Consider the following 25,998-nt stretch of genomic DNA (forward strand, 5'->3'; position numbering starts at 1 on the left):
AACATATTTTAATATTACAACACAATTACAATAGATTGTACAGTATTTACAGTTTAAAATTAAGGTAAATATGTCCAAATATCAAAATCCAACTGCACAGTGCTAACAAAACAATGCTTGTCAACTTCTCAAACAAATCTGCATTGTATTTTTAAAATATTTCAGCAGAAGATGTGATGGGAGTATAAATGACGATTCGACGATCATTTTTCTTGGGTGAATATGGTTTTCTGGGGAGTTGCGATGTTGGGCATTATTGGACATTTTTGACAAGTGTTGAACAGTCACATTTCCTACAAATATTAAAATGGCTATGGTTTAGCTGAGAAATCCAATCGACCTATGTGAAAACAATGTTTACATCGCAGAAGAAACCCATCCCTGGGTGGACTTGAACCACCAACTTCTCAGTTAATAGCCGAACGCGCTAACCGATTGCGCCACAGAGACTGACTGGTGGAGTCTTTTCTCGAATCAAAAAAAAAAATCTCTTACCGTTTATTTTGCCAGCCGGTAATATTTCTTCTGCACTGATAACCAAGAACTGAATTTCATGTTTCGCAAGCTGTGTGAATTTCATCAAAAACAAGTTTTTGAAAGGAAATGAACACATGCATTTAACAAAATCAAGCCCTTTGTGATTGCCCGAAATGGTACGTTCTGTATTACAAGATAGGAAGAAAGACACGGCTGGGATTTGAATCACAGTTCTTTTGTTCAATAAAGAGGCACTTTAACCAACTAGGCTACAGTGACAGGACCACCATCACCTTTTACAGCCTCTTGGACACACCGCTCTGAGACATCTGCGTTCAGAAAGCGCTGAACCTGCTCTCAGAGCAAATTGCCTCTTTTACATACAGTAGCAGCCCCGACACTGAGAAACGAAGAGAACTGGCTTTTATCTGGCATTTTTCATGTCCAATGCGTTTGACATCTAACAAGGGCGACAAAGTTCTTCTGCAACATTATTTCTTCTTCTTTTTTATTTCTGTACGCTTTGATAAAAAACTAGAAATCGTGCAAGGGAAAAATGTCTTTTTTTCATAGAGAAAACGTGGACCGGGAAGTGTTGTGTTGAGAAGAAGTGATTTAACATGATACGTGACCTAATTTATCGGAGCAAATGCTCACCCAGCAAGGTCTGGAGAAGTTGGAGAGCCTGGTGGATGTGATAATTATACGGGGTTGTGGAAGAAAACAGTCTTTCTTTGAATTCTCAATCAATCGGAATTTCAGTGCGAAACATAAACCCTTTGTGTGATTTAAAGAGATAATATTTTAAAACTCATAAAAAATCAGAAAACACGTTTCTCACTTTGAAATTTTAGACGGGGCGGTATATTACTAGTAGCGACACTGAGCACACTATGGGGGAATTCCGGTTATGTGAAATACCAGCAGTTTAATAAATAACGCATCTGATTTTGGATCATAAGATTGTAGGTCCGACTTCTACCTGGCTCGTGTAAATTTTATTCAAGCTCCACAGTAATAGATGTCTATTATGTAATGAACCGCACCTGAAAGCAAACATTGGGTCTGTTTCCTTTGTTTTCCAGCATGAAATAGCAAATCGTTACAAAAAGTACCTGCTAATGTCCAATAGCGTTTTTTTTTTTCAAATTACATTTTCAGGCTTCAGACACTTTTTAATAAAACAAAAGTGTCCGGAAACTCCCTAACTTTCAGGTTTGCTTGAACCTGTATTAAAAGAAGTTATTTGAAACTTCCGGGATCCCATTCTCTGATGTAGCTGTCTCTAAAGACGGATGTGATGTTTCGCAGATGTGAACTGTGCCTTCTCTCTTGTGTTCAAGGGTATTCGCTGTGTGAGATCCTAACTGTATTTCCAGTAGGGCTCTATTTTGTTTAGATTATGTTGTGTACAGATAGAACTCAACTGCATGGTGTGAATTCTGTGTTCAGGACGAGCAGAACCTGAAAAACTAAAAGTAGACCTCAATGCAATTTGAACACGCAGCCTTCTGATCTTTAATCAGACCACGCTACCTTTGCACCACGAGGTCACGACTATCAGCTAATTTGAATTCCCGAAAGGAGACAAATCAGCTTCACAAAAAATTCTGTGAAGAGCGCCGCTCTTCTGAAGAGAGTCTCTTCATCCCAGACCACATTTTATTCTTCCTGCGCAGCTGATGTGCAGGTGTTGTTCTCAATAACAGATCCAGGAACACTGACTGTTTTTCTATTTTTTTTAATTAAGTACCCCATGGTGCAACGGTAGCACGTCTGACTCTAAATCTCCAAGTTCATTTTCAAAGTATATCAGAGTCAACTGATACTGATGAGGTTTTGCTGCTACTGAACCCGCAGTCTTCACCTTAAAGTTCAATTCCCCAAGCCTTCTGACCTTATATGTCCATCCCTTCTCGTCAAAACTCATATTTTCACAGAGTACCCTACAGAAATCGCAGTATAGAATGAAAAACTCAAGTAGATCTCGGCCACTGTTGGTGATTTTCCTTTAAAAATTTATCTCCTGAAATTTTACGGAGTGTATCACTTTCACTGAGACCGAGGAGTGTTAAGCTGTACATGAGTCTTTGTGGCTCGGTTGTTAACAAAAAGGGTGGTGGTTTGAGCCCTTCCAGGGACGCTATGAGCCTTTTAATGTACACACCCGTCTCACTTTATCTCCACAGCCGGTCTCCACTGCAATCAAATACAGAGCCCGCAGTGGTCAGTAAGCTCGCATATATAGCTCACTGTGTATATAATGAAGAAGCAGAGGTTAGTTTCTTATCTGCGCGTTACAGGGCCTTATGCAACTCGTACCAACAGCTGGGGTTTGATCCCTACACGGGCTATTAGTTGAAAGGTCATTGTAAATGACATGTAAGAGATTTATAGATAGATACTTTATTGATCCCGTGAGGGAAATTAATCAAGCTTATCCAGCTGGCTTTTATGTTTCACACTAAATTGCGATCTTGAAACCAAAATAGTTAGAAATATGGAACACAACCGTTGTTCCCCAAGAAGGAAAGCTGTTTAACACTGATGACACACCTTTTTATTTAACCCAGATTGTGAAGACAACTCTGCCCTATCAAAGGAAAATGTTGCACAAAAGTTGGAAAGCACACTCTGAATCCATCTGTACTGTATATTTGATTTCCGCGAACTGTTCAAGGCTGCTTGGTGCTTCGCAAGCAAGTCATTTCAGGGAAGAAACTCAGTTTAGAGAACTACTGGTGCATTTTCACTCATTGAATTTGATCTTTGTACTCTCTTTTCATTCTCAGCTATAATATTTCAAAATTACAGTTCGGATTTGTTGGAAAACTTCACAGGCATTATTAAGTTAGGACTGTACAATTGTATTTTAATATCTTGGTATATTTACCTTCATTTTAATATGGATGTAACCATAAATGTTGTACTTTTGTCGTACTTTTTAAAACATTTTAACTGAGGACGCACGACAACTATTATACCTTGTGATACATGCAAGATATCTGTAAACGAAGATGTAATTACAGTTAAATTGGCAATTAAAAGAAAACCACAATTTGTATAATATTATTTCTCTATGTCGATGATCAGTTGAAGGATTTGAAGAAACTATATATTATTCCTCGATATCGATGATCAGTTGAAGGATTTGAAGAAACAGCGGCAATAGCAGGTGATTTTGGTTTTGAACCCATTTTTACACCTCAATAATTCTCAAAAAAAGAAAAGACAGGCATGTTTTGAGTCTCATAATGATCATCTTCTCGATCCAAAGAAACATATAAATTTGATTCCTTCCGTAGTATTGGGATTTTCTTACGAAGATCTCACGAAGTATTGCCAGGATCTATATTTAGCATTCGGTAGCGATAACACTGCTGATATTGATTGAGTAGAAATCTATGATGTATTGACAACTTTATCTGAAGCGAGAAGTCCTAGAATGCTGCCTATGAAGTGTTAGGATTCATACCAAGATATACTTTTTGTTTTCAACCCAAAATGCTGCTATTGCATTACACATTATATGAACATTACCAGTTTTGGTAGCTTCTCTGCATGATTTTTCAAAACTGAAACTAATTACAAAATTACTTAAGATCAACCATTACAAACAATTATAAATCAGGGCTAATATTAATATCAACTGATGTTACTACAGAAAAAAAGATTTAACTGAAATATGAATAAGACTATGCAAGCCTAAAAAGTAGAACAATTCAATTTATTTAACTTTTTTTTTGAGAAATGGGCTCACACACCGGAAGACACTAACGTTTCTCTTCGTTAGAGTATGTGAATAACGGTTTAACCCAAAATGTTTGGAGTCCAGAGGGAGGACTTGCTCGCTGAATGATCTCTCAAGAAATCCCTGGTGAGATTCAACAGGTGTTTTCTTCAACAGCCACTAAAAGTCTGATGACCTTCTCTGGATTTCCTGAATATGACGTAAAATTAGTTCAAATCATTTGGTAGTTAACAGAACGAAATGCTTTGGAGGTACATTTAAAACAGCAGAGCAAGACTGTAGCACTTCATGTGTGACTGAATTTAATTGTGTAAACCTGGCTCTCTATGAACACGAGCAAAGAGTTCTTACTCAACAGAAGATTGCAATGTGAGCACAATAATTTAAGACATCTAGAGATGCCAGAGATTGAACTCAGGACTTCATACATGAAAAGCATGCACTCCACCACTGAGCTACATCCCCTATTGCACAGATGGTGGAACTGACTTAAAGATGTGCATATGTTCACTGACCACAATCCACCCTTCATGAATAATTGAAATGAATAATTTATTTTTATATCCAGTCACATGGGCGACGGTGGTTGATTCTTCAACGGGGGAGTGCGTTTTTCTACCTCCTTACTCGACTGTCTTTCAATTATGTTTTCTTTGAAACCTTTTTGCATCTTTTAAGTGCTTGCGATTAAATTACACATAGAAAAACAGCAGTACAGTTGATGTTCATGGACCGATGCACACAACTCCAGTGATAAAGCCCTTTTGTAAATATTGTAGAAGAACGTTAAAGGGCGAAACAACGCTCCAACCACGTGAATGGTAACAAGAAGGATCGTGTTCTTATTTAATATGTGCTTTTGAATTGCCTTGTCAATACACACAGGCTTTAGAGATGGACAAATAATTTACAGTGGTGTTTGTAAACAAAGATGGAACATGTTATTTCTATACCAGGAAGAAAGGAGCAGACTCTTAAACTTTAAGAGACAGAAACAACACCTCATCACAGCTAACACTAATTAAAACGACATCACAACAGAAGAGTGAAGCCTTGAGTGAATCAAATTAGTTTTTGTTGGTCATCTGTGTCTTCATAACTTTGTAGGTGAGAGAGAGGATTGCGAAAATGTGCAGGTGCTTCTCAGAAGTGCGTTGGTGGTATAGGTTCCTTCAAATAACTGAGCCAGTGCATCCCCAAATCTTTTCAAGATGATCTGTGATCTGGTAACACTCCTGAAACTAACATTCGAGGTAGGAAGTGTGCTCTTAAACAACAAAACACTCAAAAAGGAAGAAGCAGATCTCTGTACACAAGACGGTAGTGCGATATTAGAATTTCAGAGTTCTTGACAGATTCAGGCTCCTTCTCAGAGGTCCTTGCTCGCCAAATAACTTTGCATCTGAGGAAGAGCACCACGGAAAAAACCCAACTCAACAAGAGAGCGCGTTGGTTGCTCTTGCTCTTAATGCAAGGAGCTGTTTTTTTTTCCTCGCAATAATAATTATTAACCAGAAACAGCAGCACAGGTAGGTCGCATTTGTGATTATATTACTTCTCTGCTTCAGCAAGGTCAATAAAAGACTCTGAAAGTAGTAAAGCAAAACTGAACTCAAAATCATATTAGGAATTCTGAGCGATATCTCCATACAGGTAATCCAACAGAACGTTGAAATATTTGAATATCATCTCTCTGTATATTGCGCTGCTTTTAACCTAGAGTAAAACTATTGGATTGAAGGAATGCTAACCGCTGGGTTAAAATGTATAGTTGTTATTTGGAGAAATCTGTAAACTCGTGATCTTATATATTTTAAAAGACAGCACAGGAAAAAACAGTGTTGATTATTTTCCGGAGACGGAGCACTGATGACCTATCCGAGCTAATCGATAAAACCCACCCAGTGGATACTCTAGCAGAACGTCAAAGAACATTCACCTTTGTATCCAAAGAAACCACAGGAACAACATCAGGAAGCACAATCAATTCCCCTTTTAAATCTTTCCTGTAAGGTATGCTATGTGAATTCATGAAGTTAATCCTCTGATCTCTTTTGATCACGAACAAAGTACTTCTGATGGAGCGCTATGTTCAAAGATTTAATAAGCTTTACCCCTGCCAACGATTCGGCGTGAAGAATTAAAAGTTTCACAGACAAAAGCAGCTCACCACCACAGCCAATATTAAATGTACTTGCCGGTACACTATCATGTGCACTGCCTCAAAAGTGATCTTGGCAGATGTTGTTCCCTACATAAAGCTGAACGTGCCAAAGAGAATTTCTGTTGAGAAAACAAAATATTTTTTCTGCCTTGATGTTAAGCCTGTCTTTTAGAAAGTTTATCTCTTAACACCTCCTGCAGCCTAACAAAAAATACTTTTACTGATCGTATTGCAGGTCTTAAAACATTAACATTTGGCAGCGGTGGGATTTGAACCCACGCCCCCAGAGAGACTGGAGCCTAAATCCAGCGCCTTAGACCGCTCGGCCACACTACCTTCCTCCACGTCCATCTTCCTCACATTGCTGGCTTGGACTGGGGGGCTTCAGCTCTTGTCGTCGGATCTAATGATATCATGACATGTGGAAGTGACTGCACCTTCATCTCCCGAGATGCTTTCAATAGCACAAACGCTACTTTCACCGGCACAAACATAGCAATAACGAAGGAGGTGGGATTCATCCTTTGTGCTGTTTGTAGGGGCGCAACTCTACGTCGATCTACTGACTTGAAAAGCAAAAATCAAAATCCTCTCCTACTACTATTGCTTTTTTCATAGTTTCTTCAAATCCTTCATTTGAACGTCGATTTTGAAGGATATTGATGATAATACCACATAAATTGTGGTTTTCTTGTGATCGCCAATTTTATTCAAATATCAGCCTTTTTTACGGTTCCTTGCGTGTTTCACAAGGTATAATAGCCCCCCTCGCATCCTCAGCTAACATATTTTAAAATTACAATAGCTTATACAGCATGCATGTTTACATTTATATTAAAATTAAAGTAAATATACAAGAATACATACAGTACTAACCCAATAATTCTTGTCAGGTTCTCCAACAAATCTGCATTGTTATTTTAACATGTTTCAGCTGAGGGTGCAAAAGGAGTATAAATGAATTTTCCCGCCAGCCATTCAAAGACCAAATTCCATGAGTGAACATTATTTTCTCAGAAGTTGCCGGCATTGGACTTTGCCGGTGGTATTGAATTATGTCCAAACTGTTGTAGTAGTTCCTTCTTGAAATTCGACACCTGCAAAGCACTCGTAATATCATAGGTGTTAAAGTTCGCTGAGTCTATTCGAGTCATGGTGTGTATCCCTGCCTATCATTGGGAGACAGGTAGCTTTTTTACACTCAGATTCCAATCTTCAATGCTTTGTGGGAGAGATTACATAACTTTCATTTTCTCACATTTTCTGACGACTGTTCCAAAGGGGCATCCTGTCAATTCCGAATACTTTTCAAAACTCTGCCTGCATGTTTGATTATTGTCATTTCATTTAAAAAAAGTTCAATATTGATCATAACTAAAGAAAATAATGATCGTGAACAAAAAAGGGATAAAGATGCGAGTCGATCTTGAATCACAGCTGGGTGATACGGGCTTCTGTTCTGATATGGTTGTATGAGAAACAGGAGGAATCGCCAATCTCCTATAGAACATTGAGTTGAATCAGGAGTGAGACATTTCGTATACTCGTGCATATGTCAACGCCTGACCTACATCATAAAACTAACATTAAGTTGTCAGAGACATTAATTTATATACAAACAAGAGACAGACCAAGTAATAATTCTACATTAGTTCAGGTGGGTAAACCTGAACTAACTAACTAATAAACCTATTAATAATTCTACATTAACGTGTCCTACACTGTTCAGACTAATTGACATGGTCTGATTCAGAGCCTGTGCAGTTCGTGCTAATTACAACAACGACAGTTCTGAACCCTCATCACCGAACTGAGCACAAGTTCAGCTGTTCTCCAGTTTTGTTATGCATGGTTTTTCATTGCAATTGAGTTCAGAGCTGGAGCTGATCTCAAGACAGTACAGTGTTTTGGGTAAGTTGTCGACGCAGGAGGCTGCAGACAACTTACCCAAAGTGTTTTCTATAGCTTTCAGGTGCAGTTCATTTATATAAAAGAATGTAAGTGGTATAAACTCAACAAGCCAGATGGCAATCGAACCTATAATTTTCTGACACGAGGCCTAACGCGTTATTCATTACGCCACTGACCCTGCTATTATAGTGTTAAAAAAACGCGTTTTCTACGTCTGTTTAAAAATCACTAAAAAAGACAAAGGGCTTGTGTGTTGCGCTAAAATTCCGCTTCATTTCGAATGCAAATAAAAAACGTTTTGTTCCGTGAAATCATACATTTGTCACATCCTTCATACTATACTTCTCTCTTGTATTAGTAAAGCATTTTGATTTAAACTGAACAATATATTGTAACGCAACAAGGGCTCAGGCGGGCGCCGTCGCCGCATTAGGTCGGCCCCCCACCGTCGGGGGCTCGAACCCGGGACTCCCATGTCTCTCTGCAGCAACCCAGCCCGGTGAGCTAAAGGGAGATCTCCCCACAACCCACGGGCTGTGGTCCTGCTATCACAGGGAAGGGCGGTGACGTCACCTGCTCTGGTACACCGGCTCTTCCACAGTGCCTGTCGGCCGTAAGCGTTACACTATGAAAGGTTTCATCTATACACTTACACATAATAAGTATACGAATAAATACTCGGAAGAAGCCGCAGCTCAGGTATTAGAGAGATTTAAAATCGGATCGGAGGATTTAGAGTCCAGACTGCAAACCAACAGCTGACACAGGTCTTTTATAGAACCGTTTTGATTTCCTCTACTTTGTCCACGTGACGTCATTGTCCTGCTCGCAGCCGAGCCCGACACACGTCTGGTTTCTGTCGCTGGGCGCTCACCCTGCAGTCCATGCGGGTCCTGATACCCCAGTACAATGACGGGGACGCTAAACTGTAAACAGGTGCCGTCCTTCGGCTGAGACGTAAAACCGAGGTCCTGACTCTCTGTGATCATTCAGGAGAATGGTGGTGGTGGAGGGGAGTCCCCATTACCTGTAAAGCGCATTGAGTGGAGTATCCAGAACAGTGCTATATAAGTGTAAGCAATAATGATGATGATTATTATTATTATGTAAAATGCAATAAAAAATAAAACAAAATATCAAACTTTGATTCAAAATAGATTAATATAAAACTGATAAAGCTAATGCTTTTTCAGGGCAATATCTACTTTTTTTTTTAAAAAGCAAAGTCTGTCGCGACTGAAAGTTAGAGAAGGTATACCAGCGGGTGCCTTCATATCGTGAGCGTCAGTCTAGCCCGTAGCTGCGAGAAGGTTAAAAGCGCACAAGTGATTTATCTTTCGTCAAAGTAACTGCCGGAGCAGTAAGATGCAGAGCACAATCCAGCAGCTGTAGACGATGTTCTGGGAAGAGCTAATTCTGTTTTCAGCACAGGGAGTGAGAATGAGCTCAGCCCGGCTCCCAGCAGAATCTATCCTGGTTTGGTTACAGTGAGTCTGAGGCTCTTTGGATCGTAACGTAAAAAAAACAATTGCTCACATCGTGTGACTTCCACGACAGGAAGGAAAGATATCACTTTAAAAAATCAGAACTGAAGATTTGGATCCGGGGCCTCATACTTATAAAATTATTAAAATAATAATTATCAAAATATCAGATTGTGTTTCTGCAAAATTTCGTGCACAGTACGCCATTTTTATCTATAACAGTCACAACGAGGGCTTTACACGCAATCTGGGGTATTTTCCCCTTTTATATTTTTGCCACTTTATATCGAACCTGTTATACTCCCAGAAGTGCACAGTAGCTTGTACTTAATAAAAATGTACAATTCACCGCTGGTATAAACAGATGTGTGCCGTGTTTGCCTTTGCAAGCATTTGTTTAAAAAATAAGTTCACAATACGATAAAAACACAGAAAGCACAAACTTTATAATACAACGATACAAAATCAATACCAAATCATTATGCCAATTAAGTAACTATCCTTTGAAAACAGAGAACACCTTTATATCTACAAAAAACTTGACATTTGTATGTATTTTTGAATTACAAAGCAGACAGTGTAGTCCCTTAATTCAAAGATCAGATCTTGGCCAAAAAAAGACAATCAGACGTGGGCTGAATTCGGAACAGGAGCCTTTGCTTAGTCGATTATTGAGCTTTTGATCAATGTCTGAATAAAAAAGATTCGCTTTTTTAACTCTTTGATTAAATTACATGAAAAGCACCTTCCTTCGAGCCGGAATCGAACCAGCGACCTAAGGATTCCCTGTTGACCCCACTACAGTCCTCCGCTCTACCAACTGAGCTATCGAAGGGATGCTGTGGCATTGCTCTCTGGCACATACTGCCCAATGAAGTAAAATGTGAAATGGGTGATTTAAATCCCACTTCGACATCAAGTTTCCAACTCGTTTCCTTAGTCTCGTTTCCGAGTTCCTTAACTCGTTCCTAATTTACCTTGAATTTAAGCCACGAACCAGGATTCTACAGTATAAACTTCCAGGGATATTACAAAATGTTTGATGGGGCATCAATCATTCCAGGTGGAAATTGATTCCTTTTTTTTCTCGAGGGATCATATTAAACATTTCATTAGTATCGAGAGGAGGATCACCAGTAGACACAAAACAAACAGTTTCTTTCTGTCTTTATTAGAAAGTAGCGTTTGTGCTACATTAATAATATTTTCGTGGAAATAAAGAAGTTGTAAATTTTAAAAATTTATATTTGAATCGAAATGTGGTTTTGAGTTAAATATTAGCGTGTTCATGTAATTAGTTTGTGTTTGTCATTACTATATATATTGCCATGTTACTAGAATTTGTAACTGAAGTTTACTAGTTGTGTTTTTTATGATGATTAGATATTTGAATACTATATTGTATATAATGTATAATTTGAACTACATATTGTTCAGGTGTGAATAATTGTATATTTTAAGAATACGTTTCTAAAACAAATCATTGGCTTTATTTACTAGTTTCTACACCTATAAAAATCTTTCTTTGATGTATAATAGACATCAAAGAAAGATGTCTATTATACATCAAAGATGAGCAGTGTGTGTCGTGTTCACAGCTGATAACTAGAAGATGTCTGGAAGAGGCAAAGGCGGAAAGGGACTCGGGAAAGGAGGCGCTAAGCGTCACCGTAAGGTTCTCCGTGACAACATCCAGGGAATCACCAAGCCCGCCATCCGCCGCCTGGCTCGCCGTGGGGGAGTGAAGCGGATCTCCGGGCTGATCTACGAGGAGACCCGCGGGGTGCTGAAGGTGTTCCTGGAGAACGTCATCCGCGACGCCGTCACCTACAACGAGCATGCCAAGAGGAAGACCGTCACCGCCATGGACGTGGTGTACTTGCTGAAGCGCCATGGCCGCACCCTGTACGGCTTCGGAGGCTAAACAGGAGCGGAGCTTCACTACCGGACCCCGACGTATAAACCCAAGTGACCCAGTGACATTTGTCACTGCTGAGGTTGCTTTATGGGTCTATTTTCTATACCGTGCTGATCAATTGGAAATCAAATTGCAAAAAAGACCCGTTCCCACACCTAAGGTCAAATATTAGGAATCAAAACTGCTAGAGTGTATGGAAGCACACAGCTTTATCAAGATTTCCAAGTGCAAGATCTTTTTATTCATAAAAGACCCTATTTATGTTGTATGAGAAATATTAATATTAATACAGAATCTTTTTTCACCAAATAAATGGGCTTCCTGACTTCAGAAAGCCTTCTAGACAAATACTAAAAGAGCAAAAATTCAATTTGGTAAATGAAATGAAAACACATACCCTACCAAACCTTGAGTACAGGCCATTCAGGATGATAATACAAAACCATTTATAATTCAACAAATAAAACCTGTCAACTGGTAATCACCACTTATCATAAAAAAATAAGTAGCAATACACAGTAGGGGACTCTTGGGTGCAAGTTAAATCCATGCAAGAAGGGGGTTTAGTGTTATATTTCCAAATCAGATATGCAAATGAGAGATCTGCCCCAGCCACTCCCAAAGCTCCCTTGGTCTGGAATGGAGCTGCTCCCCTCTTCTAGTTATTCACACTGGAGTTAGGTTACATATTAGCACATTTCATCTAACAGTTGCTGCAGAAACAAAAACGTAAACAAATGACCTGGAATGTGACCACACCTATTAGAATGTAGTTCAACAGATAACTTGTAAACCTTGTCATAAGATTTTTTTTGTTCTACAAAATATACTTTATTCCGCAAAAAAAAAACATCTCAAAAGGAACATCTCACACATATTAGCACTCCATGTAATAAAAAACAACGGCGGAACGGAGATTGATTGTTCATTATCAATCTTTGCAAGTGGGGGCGGATTTGCGCAATTAAGAGAGTCCCTCCAAACCTACCACTTGCTATTGTCCTTTAATCCCTGTATAGGGCCCAAAGTCCTTTCCAGCGCTCCCTCGCCGTGGGGTAACCCCATTTGGTGACGTGGTGCTTCGTCTTCCTCCTGAGGTCCGCCAGGATCCTCTCCTCCAGCTCCCTCGCCCCCCACTTTATGTTGTGCCGGATGAGAGTGTTCCTCGCCTTCCACAGTCCTTGTTTTGTGAGGGACAGCAGCAGCCCCCGCAGGTCCTGTGTCCCCTTGTCCAGTCCGGTGGGTGCCAGCCCCCAGCAGAATGTACTGGTAACTGAGCACTGCATCCGTTCCCAGGAGTTGCATAATGTTGTCCATTCTGCCCCACACCGCCTTGGCGAAGAGGCAGCTCCAGAACACGTGCTCCTGAGTCTCCTCGACAAAACACGCGTACCGGGGGCAATGCGGATTCCTGGAGATCGAGTGTCTGTAGAGGACCTTTCTGGTAGCCAGTCTCTTGTGTACAGCCATCCAGTTGAGGTCCTTCAGTTGGTTTCCAAGTTCTTTGGGCTGCGTCCTTTCCCAGACTTGTCTTTGTACAAGTCTCTGTGGTTGGTGCAGAGCTCTGGCTGTCTCGTGGCCTCGTACCTCCTGCTCCACTTGACAGCGCGGATGTAGAACTTCGGTCGCCTTCTGCCTTGGGCCCAGTGTTTGACCACTGGACCAAGTGCCTCATTGGGACGGAGAGCCACAGCCTGACAAAGTACTCGTACTTGTGGCCGATGGGCTCCCGCTGCGCCCGACAGAAGTTGCAGAAAAAGATGCAGTCGAGTTTCAGGGGGAAATGTGGGACATCTCGACCCCCTTTCTCGATCGGCTGACACATCCGGTTTCTCGTGATGTACTCGTACTTGCCGCCCCAGACGAAGCCAAAGATCATCCCTTGCAGCTCTCGTCTGAGTCTGGCCAGCAGCGGGTACACCGCAGACCCAGCATCGCATTCACCTTGGCGATCCTCTCGGTCCGGTTGATGGTCTCGTTGTCCTAGCTCTTGAAGGAAACCCCCAGTATTTTGAGAGGCTCCGTGCAGAGCTCGAGTCCCTCCGGCTCCGTCGTCCTGTGCTTTCAGGGCCCGGAGAACTTCAGTTTGCTCTTTCGGCGGTTGAGCTTCGACCCCAAGGCTCTGGAGTATTGCTCCATGACCTGCAGGGCTCTTCTTAGCCCCCTGTCCGACCTCAGGAACAGCATCGTGTCGTCAGCGTGCTGGGAGATCTTCAGGGCTTCCCCCGCACCTCCCGGTATCTCCAGGCGGTTGATGACAGGGTCCCGTCTCACCGCCTCTGCTAGGGGCTCTGTGAAAAGAACATAGAGAAGGGGTGAAAGGGAGCAGCCTTGTCATACTCCGGATTCCTGGGGAATGAAATCCCCCAGGTTTCCTTTCACGTTGACTCTGCTGCCTATGTCAGAGTACAGTATATTAATCCAGTGGCTGAAACTCTCTCCGAAACCGAAGCGTTCCAGCACCCTAAACAGATAGCTATGGTTCACTCTGTCGAAGGCTTTCTCCTGGTCCAGTCATGGGCATATTCCGGTCCTCGCCCCAGGCGCTGGTGTCTCTGGTCAGCTGGAGGTTCCAGCTGACGGATCGCCCTTCCACCCACACGTCTGGTTGCTGTGGATGATGTGGGGAAGGGCGGTTCTCAGTCTGGCGGTCAGAAGCTTGGACGGGATCTTTACGTCCATGCAGAGCATCGTGATCGGCCTCCAGTTTTTGAGGTCGTCGGCATCTCCTCCCTTAAAGAGCTGGGAGGTGATGCCCTTCCTCATGGTGTTTCCGAGTTTCCCCCGCGGAAGATCTCCTGCACCACTTCCACCAGATCTGCCGCCAGGGTGTCCCAGAAGCATGTGTAGAATTCCTTGGGGAGTCCATCCGGTCCCGGCACCTTGCCATTCTCCATGGACAAGAGCGCAGCCTTCAGCTCCTCGGCCGTGATTGGACCCTCCAAGTCCTCCCTCACCTCCTCTGGTACTCGTGCCTTCAGCCCCTCCAGAAAAGCATCACCTGCCTTCACCTCTGTCTGCTTTTCTGAAAAGAGCTCCTTGTAGAAAGTGGTGGTCGCTTCTACCTTGTCACTCTCGTCCAGCACTTCCTCTCCATCTCCCCGTCTCAGGCTGTAGATCACCCTCTTTTTCTGGGCTTCTCGGACCTGATTGAAGAAATAAGAGGAATAGGTTTTATTATTTTCATAATGCTCCCTTTGTGCCTTGACCAGGAAAGCCTTGGCTTTCTTGGTGTGCAGCTTGCGGATCCTTTCCTTCAGGTCCCATGCCCAGGCTGAATTGAAGGCTCCTCCCCTGTTAGCCAAGCTGTACTCCTCCTCTAGTTGTTTCGGGAGTTGCGCAGCTTCCTTCCTCTCCCTGGCCACCTTCCGTCTGCAGTACGTCTGCGCCAGCGTTCGGGTCCTGTCCTTCATGAACTCCCACCATTCCACCACGGAGCTGTAGCCATCCTTCATGTCGACCCAGCTTGCGTAGTCTTTACTGAACAGTGCCCTGAAGTCGTCTTCCTCCAATATCTCCCGGTTCAGCTTCCAATACCGACGACCGAATGCCGGCAGGTTGGTGTTAGCCACCACTGTCACGCACTCATGGTCGGAATACCACTCCGGGGACACCGTCGCCGACTCCAGGGAGCAGGTCGTGTGCAGAAAGATGTAGTCCAAGGCGGCTGCACACTCCCCGGGAGTTTTTCCCGTCGTTAGGGCGGCACCGTCTGAAACCGTCTACCAGGGAGAACTGCTTGAGTAGCGACTCCAGCTCTGCTGAGCTAGCGTCGCTCCCCTTCTCCCGGTCGACGTTGAAGTCCCCGCCAAGCACCACCTGTCTGTTGGTGGTGCAGCAGCTGGCCAGGTCAGCAAACACTTCCTTCCGGAGAGAGGGTTCCATCGGAGCATAGACGTTAATTGCTCTCAATTTCTGCCCCCTCCAGTCGATGTCTACGACCAGGATCCGGCCCTGCACCACCGAGAAGGAGGAAACCAGCGTCATCTCTGGGTTTCCGAGGAGGATTCCCACTCCGGAAGAATGGACCCCTCCTACGCTCCAGCATGATTCTCCCTTCGTCCATTCCCTGCTGAATGTCAGCTTGTCGCTTTCATCCTTCAGGTGGACCTCCTGTAAGAAACAAACTGAGAAAGACTTTGAGGCCAGATCATGAAAGACTCCCCGTCTTTTCACCGGGTCTCTTAGCCCTCTCACGTTAGTTGTTAGAAAGATAAGTTTCACAGTCATGATTAAACAAGTGAAAGTTGAACCTCCTCTCTTTGTGCTTACAGTGGGGAAAACTTGGGATTCTACATCTGGGCACTGTTTAGCCTAGATGTAACTCCTCTTGTTTGGGTCCTGGGGGGAATATGCTGGGCTCCCTCCAGGTCTCGCTGGGGACTGAAAGGTAAACATGCTGGACAGGTCCAGCCCTACCATCAGTCCCGGCTCCAGGGCGGCTTCAAAGTAATCCTCGTCTTCCTTGAGGATACTCTCCACCACCATTTCGGGAAGGCTTTTTTCTTCCCTTTCTCCAGGAGTTTGGGGGACCTCCAGTTGCTCCTGGGCCTTGGGGGAGGGGGTTCCGACTTCCTGGGCTGCCTCTTCCTGTTGTTCCTGGGCCTCAGGGGAGGGGGTTCCGACTTCCTGGGCTGCCTCTTCCTGTTGTCCCTGGGCCTCGGGGGAGGGGGTAACCTCTTCCTGGGCTGCCTCTTCCTGTTGTCCCTGGGCCTCGGGGGAGGGGGTAACCTCTTCCTGGGCTGCCTCCTCCTGTTGTCCGTGGGCCCTGGGGGGGGAGGGTTTCCATTTCCTGGGCTGCCTCCTCCGGTTGTTCCTGGGCCTCGGGGGAAGAAAGTTCCGTTTCCTCTAGGAGGAGGAAACAGTTCTCCCTTACCACTCTTTTCTTTTGTCCTTCCGAAGGTGGATCCTCTTTCCCTTCTTGCTGGGAGTTATCCAGGGCCCTTCCTCCGGTCAGCCATTTTGTCCGTTGTCCTGGCGGCCATCTTGAGGCACTGGTGCGGCTGGGGGAGTGGCCTTGGCAATTTCGGTTCTCTGCGGGGGAGGTGCAGGTTCTTTGTTCTCACCTCTCTCCCTTTGTCTTGAGACCGGTTTCTGCCGGTCGGCTTCCACCAACTGCGCAAAGGAAGGTTTGCTTACCTTGCATTAGTGAAGGAGGTGTCCCTCGGCGCCGCATCCATCGCACTTTTTGGCTGCCCGGCAGGTTTTTGCCAGGTGCCCCTCTTTGTTACAGTTGTGACATCTGACGATGTCACACGTGTTCTCTTTGTGGCTGGACTGTCTGCACTTCTTGCAGAAATCCGGCATCCTGGGGTAGTAAAGCTACCCCCTGTCGGCTCCGATGTTGAAGTGGGCCGGGGGGTGCTGGAAACCGTCTACGCCCTCTAGGTCCTCTTTCAGGAGGACTCGGTACAGGTGTTTGCTGTACCAGACGCCACAACTGTCCCTGATCTCCGTCGGTTTGTCCACCACAGTTACATACCTCCCTAGGTACGCTGTTACCAGTTCCATTGGTACGTAGGGGTTGTATGTGAGGACTTTTAATGGTCCTCTGGTTTGTCTTCCTCATAGGCTCCGGCCTGAAATCAGAGAAACCGGGGTGCTTACCTTTTTCATTTGATCATTTTCGTTGCCTTTTCATATGAGGCGTCCGTGGCCATGTAGGCCTCCATGTATCTCTCTGCCTTGTTGTCTTGCAGGCAGTAGAGATCTCCGGCCACCAACTGCAGGATCCCTCTTAGGAAGGTAATGAAAATGGATTTCGCAGTTAGCATCGTCTCTGTTTTCTTGGTCCAGTGGAACCGGATCAGTGTCTTCTTGTCTGCCATCTGGAAAGGAGAAAAAAGAAAAAAGGAGAGAAAGAGAGAGAGCAAGGTCCTGTGGAGAGGAGGGTTTAGCTGCTAAAGGAGCAGTGAGGGAGCCCTGGCCTTTGTCCTTGTGGGCAAAGCCCAGCTAGGTGCAGGCGCAGGAGGAGAGAGAGAGAGGGAGAACATTGCTGCCGGATCCCTCCCAGCTCAGCTGCTGCTTGGCCTTAACCCCCTGGGCTCAAGCTAGGGCGATACCAGCTCAAGCGCTCTTCAGGATCTTCGATCGCCTTCTAGAACTTTGGAAAGACAAGAACTGCGGGCATGCCACTTGAACTTGATCTTAGCCAAAAGGCCAATAAAATTGGATTCCAGCTCACTGGCCCTGCAAAACTTAGTTCAAGACTTTAAACTCTCAGACACATATAGATGTATATATCCCACAACAGCAGGATATACATGGTCAGGGAGGAATAGCAGCTCCAGAATTGACTATTGCTTTGTCTCAGAGAGAGAGTGAAAGTTGTTGGGGTCACTCTTCAGCCTGTCTTCTTCTCAGATCATCAGGCTTTAGGTACGCTGGGCAAACGTTCCGAGGTCAAATTCTTCCAGCACGGGGTACCTTTAAAGCGGAGACGACGGCACCGAAATTTTTTGGCGCGCCTTCTCTTTAAAGCCCTGGCCAAATATGAAGACAGTACGTACAGTTATAATTCAAACGGAATTAAAAACTACACATCCCAGTAACCATGGTGGTGCTTGTGATCATTGCGTTTAACCAACGAAACAGGGCGAAAAATCAGTCACATGACTTTGGGGCAGAGTTTCGAAAGCTTAACCTATCAGCAACAAAGCGAAATTTACACGATAGGCTACCTCAAACTGTCAGTTACACGACTGCGTATGTCGCTTAAGCCACTCCTATTTGGCATTTTAGTTATGGAGGCGAGAAGACGCCCCCCCCCCCCTCTTTGGGTGCCTGATTTGCCGCCATCTTTAACCGCTTCGTGTCCAAATCGCAGTAGCTACGCATACGAAATAACGTTCATCCCAGCTACAAAACATATATATTTTTGTGGTAAGAGGGAGCAAAACATCAGTATTTACTGCTTTTAATTAGTGTACGATTTATAGTTGAAATCTGAGCCTAAATATAAAGTTAAAATCTCGACAAAGCAATGTAGGAAATACAGAGAAAATAAATCCTTTCTGACATCTAAAATCAGTTTCGATCAAGGTCTCTAAAACGAACAAGAAAAAGAGGATTTTCGGAGGGCAATTACGCTGTATTTATAGAGAATAAGTGATTTATGATCAATCTAATTTCTTGTTCGTTTAAAACAGTGAAATGTCAGCTGCAAAAGATCGCACCAGAAACAGCACTCTCTCTGCCTGTCATAGACGTTCAGGAAAGGCTGAATGAAGTCATGGTGATCAATAATAACAGTTGTAGGACAAGAAACAAAAGATAGTGAAAACTTAAGATTTTTAAGGCTAAAACTCAAATTCATTCTACAAATTAAGGCAAATGAAAATTCAGGACGTGAAAGTGCTAGAGGTGTAAAAAAATACAAAAATGCACATGAGCAAAACGTTTTAGAAATGGAGCAAACAGAATAAAAGCCATGCCTATAGTACAGAAGAGGGATGCAGGAACACTTGCTTAGATATACAGAAAAATCACAAAAAGGTGTATGTTACAAAAGAACATGTAAACATGTACATCAATTTCCCTTCGCGATCAATAGTCTTATCTATAAACATGAAACAGAGTGAGGAATCAGAAATTAGCATGCATAAAAAACAGCAATTCTGTCAGTGAGCCCTAAATAAATTAATAGCAACTATGGTTTCATGGAGGGCTTCTCAGATAGTTGGGCATTTAGGTAAACTGCCAGGTGAAAGGACTTGTAAACATATTTTGTTAAAGCAAGTCAGTTTTTTCCGCAACACATAAAAGACATTTTTCCAAGAAAGTTTAGCCTTTGTCACTAATGAAACCACTAAATAAAGACATAAATATAGAAATCTTAAGATTCGTTTTATTTAATGTTGGTAGCAGGATGAACTGTCAGGTTGAGCTAAGAATTGAGTTATTTCAAGATGAAAATTTTCAGAATAATTGCAAATCTAGCAGGATAGAGAAAGCACAGAAAACTGGCAGTTAGATTGATCAGATTAGTATGAAAAGTCATTTAGCAAAGGGAATGAGAAGAGTGACAAACTAGTATACTTTAGATCTTTTTTTCTGAACCAGGGAAAATCTGATCATGTTTCCCTATAACAATAATAAAAAAACTTTATTTTATATATTACCATTAAAGGTGGCATCTCAAAGCAATACAGTAGATGTAAAAACAGATAAAAGGACCTCAGATTACAAAGTAAATACATATAAGAAAGACAAGCAGTTAGAGGTGCTACCAAAATTAGAAAATGAAGCAGATACAGACACTAAGTCTTCTGAAAAGAAAGGTTCTGAGGTTAGATTTAAATGCACTCAGGGTACGTGACTGATATCACTGGGAATACAAATTGAGAGCTCTGGGGTGCAGCTAGAGAAGACCCTGTCACCCACAGAATGTAGATGTTCTTGAGGACAGCTAGAAGACCAGAGTCAAAAGGACAAAGGTGGGGGAGTAGACAGATAATAAGCCATATACTGTAGGTACAGAATGAGGATGAGGAATTTGAAGTTGACTCGAAACCTGATAGGTAACCAGTGCAAGGACTTGAAAACAGGTGTAATGCATCCCTGATAGGATTCTTGCTGTCATATTCTGAACATATTGAAGATTGCTCAGTGTGGATTTAATTTCCCCAGTGAACAGGATGTGCATTTATTAATTCTAGGAAAAAAAGCCTTTCTTAATTTCTCTAGTTCCCTTTAAAATAAACTATTATCCCACAATGCAGAGTATTAAATGGCCAGTATTTACACATGATATTTGTGATTTAAAGAAATTAACACAAGCAGCTTTTGGGGATTTAAGTGTTGGCTGAGTTATTGCAGGATAAAAGACTAGAGATGTTGGTAAGAAGAAGATAATTTTGGGAAAGCTAAGGAATACACTGATAACAAGAACACTTCCTAATGGGGTTAGGCATACTTTTGATGAAGAGGATGAAGTTAACAGACTGTATGTTTACATAGATACTGAAATGAGGATTGTATTTTAGATTTTGTGCAGTTACTAGTATTGAACTGTGTGTTGGATGCACATGAATTGAAGGAATTGGCAAACATAGCTGATGCGGATCCACAGAGCCAGCATATTAAGATGTTTTTAATTAGAGGTAATTTGTTTAAATAACTAGGTATGGATACTGATGTGCATGAGAGGTGAAAGGCCAGCACTATAAAATATTTTATTCTCAGTGAGATGCTGCCATTTCATAGTGGGTTTCTAACACTGTGTATAGTTCCATCTATTTCTAATCTCTTTATCCAGTACAGAGGATTTGGAGCCTATCCCATTAAGCAAAGGACACAAGGCAGAATACACCCTGGACATAGCGCCAGTCCATCACAGGACAGACAGACACAAACACACACACACCAGGGCCAGTTTTCCCATAAACCAATTAACTTACCAGTATGTTTTGGAGTGCGAGAGGGAGTCATATCACACATATGGAGAAAAACCATGTAACCCAGAGAGAACATGCAAACCCCACACACACAGGATGGGAGGAATTGAATCTAGGACCCCAGTGCTCCAAGATAGCAATGCTAACCACTTTGCCACCATTATAAATGGATGGATATCTTAGTTATCTTTCTAGTTCACAGGTTTGCATGCATAATTTAATTTTGAAAGGCGCTGAGACATCAAGTACTACTGTTGTATTTATGAAAAAGAAACAAAACAAAAAGCATACTAACAACTGTGCCATCCTACTCTTTAGTTAATACAATTTATAATTTATAAACAGTTAACATTGTTAGCAAAATATTTTGAATTATATTTAACCCTATTTCTTCTTCAGTTTTGTATTTAACTTATTATATGATATATGACTTATTAGTCAGATTTAATGTATATTTGAACAATGAAAATATATTTTTACAAGATGCGGGGGAAAGTGCAACAACTTATTACAGTGCTAAATTTAATATTGATTGCTAATAGTTTATGCTAACACCTAACTTTCTTAATTAGGTGTAATTAAAACAGTGAACTAAGTGTAACATACCATTCAGAAATACAATCGAGAATAGTTTTGTGGTGTTTGTATGGATGAAACGTTTCTAAAATGTATAACATAACAAAAATAAAGACGAATGTAATCTGTAATCTTTCCAATTGTAATGTCATTAGACAGAACAAGAAGTTTCTGCTTTGTCTAAGGATGGTATCAAAAAGTAGTCTAGGTGGTGAGAAAGCTGTGCTTGATAATTAAGTTACTTAAAAGTAAAAAGAGATGCTTCATATTGCTTGATTAATTTTAAAAACTAAGTTATAAATGCAGACGCGATCGCTGCCATAAGCGCTCCAGGCAGTAGAACGTTCGTTCTGTGCTGCTGAGCTCCGCGCCTCCTCCCTCTCTCTGTGCCGCGCCCCTCTCTGACGGAGCGCAGTGGGCGGTACGCTATTTTCAGAGCCTCTGATTGGGAAAAAAAGACCTGCTGATGAGTTTCACACAACAGGAAGAGAAAAGAATGGGATTTTTTCTCTTCGAAACGTGTGTTGTCTTTATGAAATTCGTGAATTTTAAACGTTTAATTAAGAAGTAAAAACCTTACAGCGTACACAGAGATTCTGAGCTGATCACGAGGAAGAAAAATCACCCATTTTTCGCGCATAAAAAGTGGTTTTTAACTCTCGAAACCCATTTTTATAGGTTTTAAAGTCGTGCAATGTCTAAGTTGAGCAGGAACACATCATTATATCTCGTTTTTTATTTCTTTTTAAAAAATTTTAAAAATCGTTTGCCCAGCCTACTTTAGGGTGTAGAGTGGAACTCAAGGGCGGGACTGTCTTTGGCCCAGGCCTCTGGAAACTCAACACAAAGCTGCTAGAGAACGAGGGGGTAGTATCCCGCTACAAGGAGAAACTATCACAGTGGCTGTCCTTGCAGTGTCTGTATGGGTCAGTAGGAGAGTGGTGGGAGGAGGTGAAGGTGAGGACAAAGGCCTTTTTCATGGCTGAGGGAAGGAAGGCTGCTGCCAGACGGAGAGGAGTGCTAGCCAGGAAACAGAGGCAGCTGCAGCGTCTCTACACGATGCTGCACAGTGGCTTCGATGTGCTCGAGGATATCACCCTCTTAAAAAAGGACATCCGGAGCATAGCGAAAGAAAGTAGTCGAGGAGTGCTGTTAAGAAGCAGAGTGCAGTTCTTGGAAGAAAATGAGAAGTGTACTCGCTTCTTTTTCAGGAAAGTGGTAGGCTCCAAGTCTGTCATGGAAAGTGTAGTTGATGAGGAGGGACGAGAGAGAACAGAGCCGAGTGCTATCCTCTCCTGCACCGAGGCCTTCTACTCAAGACTGTACAGCTCTACAGAGGTAAAGGATGAAGAAATTCATTTTTTTAAATCAAAGTTAGAAAACGTTTTGAGTGAAGAAGATAAGGAAGTACTTGAGAGGAATTTGACAGTAGAAATGCTGAGACAGGCTATGGAGAGCTTACAAAAGGGGAAAACTCCGGGTGCTGACGGGCTCCCTAAAGACTTTTACTGCACCTTTTGGGATCTGCTTCAGGATCCGCTACTGCTCCTATTCGAGGAAAGCTATAAGACAGAATTGCTGCCTGACTCCTTAAGAGAAGGCACTATCTCTCTCTTGTTTAAGAAAGGAGCAAAGAATGACATAAAGAACTGGAGACCCTTCAACCTGTTAGGCATGGACACTAAGATCCTGTCCAAAGCCCTTTTCCTGCTCCTACAAAATGTAGTGGCCTCACTGGTAGGGAAAGAACAGACTTGTGGGATAGCAGGATGCCTGATGAGCGACAACCTGGCCTTGTTGAGGGATGTCTGTCTGTACTCAGAGGATCGCTCCCTCCCTCTGTGCATTTTAGGTGTAGACCTAGAAAAGGCCTTTGACCGCCTAAACCGGCAGTACTTAACATCGGTACTTGAGCACATGAAGTTTGGCCCCATCATGAGAAAGTGGATTAACCTGCTGTACACAGGTAGCAACAGCAGAGTAATGGTTTATGGCAATAGATCAGGCCCCTTTGAAGTCTGTTCAGGGGTGAGGCAGGGCTGCCCATTACCCCCCTTGTTATTCGTTTTGGCTATGGAGCCCTTAGCCTGTGCCTTGCGCCAGGATCAGGCCATTAATGGGATACCAGTGCCTGGAAGTGGGGCAGGAGAGGTAAAGACATCTCTATACATGGATGATGTCACCCTGCTCCTCTCTGGCAATGCCTCAATTAGCAGAGCTCTGCAGTGCTGTGATCGTTTCTCTTTGGCTTCCTCTGCAAAAATTAACAAATCTAAGAGTGAGATTTTTTATCAGAACTGGAGGGAGCCAAAAGAAGGACATGATCTCAGGCTGCAAGAGAAGAGAATTAAGGTCCTGGGGGTGTATTTTGGAGAAGAGATGGGAACAGTAAATTGGCAGAACAAATTGCCAATCTTAAACAAAAAACTGATGCAATGGAAGGACCGAGACCTCACTAGACAGGGAAGGTGCTGGTCATCAAAGCTGAGCTCTTGCCTGTCTTGAATTTTCTGGCTTCTACCTTCCCAATCCCACACCGTGTTGCGGCGGTGCTGAGGAGATTGATGTTTCAATTTCTATGGGGTGGGAAGCAGGAAAGACTCAGAAAGGAAATACTGTACAGGCCGCTACCCTCAGGGGGGAAGTCTGTCCCAGATGTTGCTACGAAGCTGCTGTCCATTTTCCTGGCCTCTGTGCTGTGCGTACCTGGACTTATTTTTCCAGGCTCTGGGTAGGTAGGGAGGTGTTCAGAGTGTGGGGTGTCAGACCCAAGCTGGATGTCCCACTCTCTGACACATGCCCCGCAATTTATGGGACAGTTAAAAGTTTTCTAAGATCTCGCCCAATTGGCCATATTCCCCTCCGAGATGTCAGCGTCCAAAAACTGGAAGATTTCGTTACACCCCTGTGGGCATTTTAACATCAGCCCAAACAAGGAAGGTGTGGAAACACACATCCTCTAAGTTTCTGTGTAACATTCACAGAGATTTAGCCTGGAGTGTCGTCCACCAGTGCTTACAGGTACGAACTTTCTTGAACCGTAGGGGCCTCACCCCCAGCCCTCGCTGCGTTAGGGTGGGCTGCGGCGAGGAGGAGACTGTGACCCATCTCCTGTGGTCCTGCTTTTTGCTAAGGCCTTCTGGGCACAGTTTGAAGATTGGTTGCAAGCTCTCTCGCCCCAATTTACCCTGACCGCTGCTTTCGTCAAACACGTCAGGAGGAAGTTTGACAGGATCTGGGCCGTGGTGAACAGTGGGAAAGACGCCCTGTGGAGAGTGAGGAACATGGGGCTGTTCAAAGGCATCGAGGTCCCAGTCAAGGCAGCAGGTAGCCTGGCCCTGTTCATCACCCGAGAGAACTATTACCTCAGAGATCTGTGGAGAGAAGGGAGGGAGGAAGCAGAAAATCTGGGGGAAATAGAGAGCATAGGTCAATATCTCAAGAAACTGTGAAAAACATTATCATGTTTAAGTAAAGAATGTGATTTGCACCAGCAAAAAATATATTGTTGCTATGTAACTGGTACTGTGTCAAAATGTAATGAGATGTGATCATATATACTGTTTTAAATATGTATATTAATGTAAAGCTTTCTAATTTGTGATGTCCTGTATTTTTTTGTGAAAAGAAAATAAAGTTCTTAAAAATCGAAATCGGTTCACCCAGAGCGAGACTCGGCCATTGCTGTGCTGACCCCTGCGAATTCCCCAAATGTGGGAATCTCGACTGCATAATTTCTGGTAGTGGGGGACTGCGTTCACGCTCTCCCCTGATGTGCTTGGTCCAATATCAGATACGGAAGAGTTACAACACCACGAGCTGCGATAGGATCCCAGTTCGAAAGGAGTCGATGCCACTGCTGGTTCCCGGTTTCTTTTAGTTAGAGGTCCGGAGAAGCATTTCAAGCTGGTTACACTACTCCTTCCGGACATTCATTCCCTTTTCAAAGTCAGTCGTTTTGCTGTAGTCTGCATTATTTAGGCTGATTATCGAGGTTAGCCTTTATTTGGTCATGGGGGCCTCGGTACTGTATGCTAATTCTCAAGGCAGTTTCACCCGTTTTCTGATTGCTAGGTTCTGTACCAGTGCAGACATGTCAAACAGTGAATGGCTGTACCTCTATTGGATCTGTGCTCAATGAATGAAATCAGTAATAAATGAATATATGTATAGTTATACGAAAAACAAGTGGTTTATCGACTCATCTTCATTTGCAGATTTAGAGGCAGCTTCGATATTCGTTTTACAAACGGGTTTTTTTTTATATGGGTCACACACATGCCATAGCAACAAAACACCTCTAGAGATGAGGCTATAGATCA

General features: G+C 43.1%; 1 protein-coding gene and 4 non-coding genes across 5 annotated transcripts; 1 reads left to right on the top strand and 4 right to left on the bottom strand.

Moving 5' to 3' along the window:
• Nucleotides 1-376: 376 nt before the first annotated feature.
• trnan-auu (transfer RNA asparagine (anticodon AUU)) lies at nt 377-450 on the bottom strand. Its single transcript has one exon. It is a non-coding gene; the product is annotated as a tRNA-Asn (tRNA).
• A 6,196-nt stretch (nt 451-6,646) lies between these two features.
• On the bottom strand, nt 6,647-6,728 carry trnal-uag (transfer RNA leucine (anticodon UAG)). The gene has a single exon. It is a non-coding gene; the product is annotated as a tRNA-Leu (tRNA).
• A 3,806-nt stretch (nt 6,729-10,534) lies between these two features.
• On the bottom strand, nt 10,535-10,622 carry trnay-gua (transfer RNA tyrosine (anticodon GUA)). The gene is given in 2 exon segments: nt 10,535-10,570; nt 10,586-10,622. It is a non-coding gene; the product is annotated as a tRNA-Tyr (tRNA).
• A 777-nt stretch (nt 10,623-11,399) lies between these two features.
• LOC148662915 (histone H4-like) lies at nt 11,400-11,711 on the top strand. The gene has a single exon (XM_088633022.1). The coding sequence runs from the start codon at nt 11,400-11,402 to the stop codon at nt 11,709-11,711; it is 312 nt and encodes a 103-aa protein (XP_088489148.1).
• A 306-nt stretch (nt 11,712-12,017) lies between these two features.
• On the bottom strand, nt 12,018-12,073 carry LOC148662916 (U7 small nuclear RNA). Its single transcript, XR_015938933.1, has one exon. It is a non-coding gene; the product is annotated as a U7 small nuclear RNA (small nuclear RNA).
• Between the last annotated feature and the right edge of the window lie 13,925 nt (nt 12,074-25,998).

Source organism: Lepisosteus platostomus, chromosome 5 (genome assembly GCF_059453375.1).
Source record: "Lepisosteus platostomus isolate fLepPlt1 chromosome 5, fLepPlt1.hap1, whole genome shotgun sequence".
In the NCBI taxonomy this organism is placed as follows: domain Eukaryota; kingdom Metazoa; phylum Chordata; class Actinopteri; order Semionotiformes; family Lepisosteidae; genus Lepisosteus; species Lepisosteus platostomus.

Bases quoted from the DNA above. Each gene is read 5' to 3' on its own strand.
- LOC148662915 (XM_088633022.1), top strand. From the start codon at position 11,400: ATGTCTGGAAGAGGCAAAGGCGGAAAGGGACTCGGGAAAGGAGGCGCT.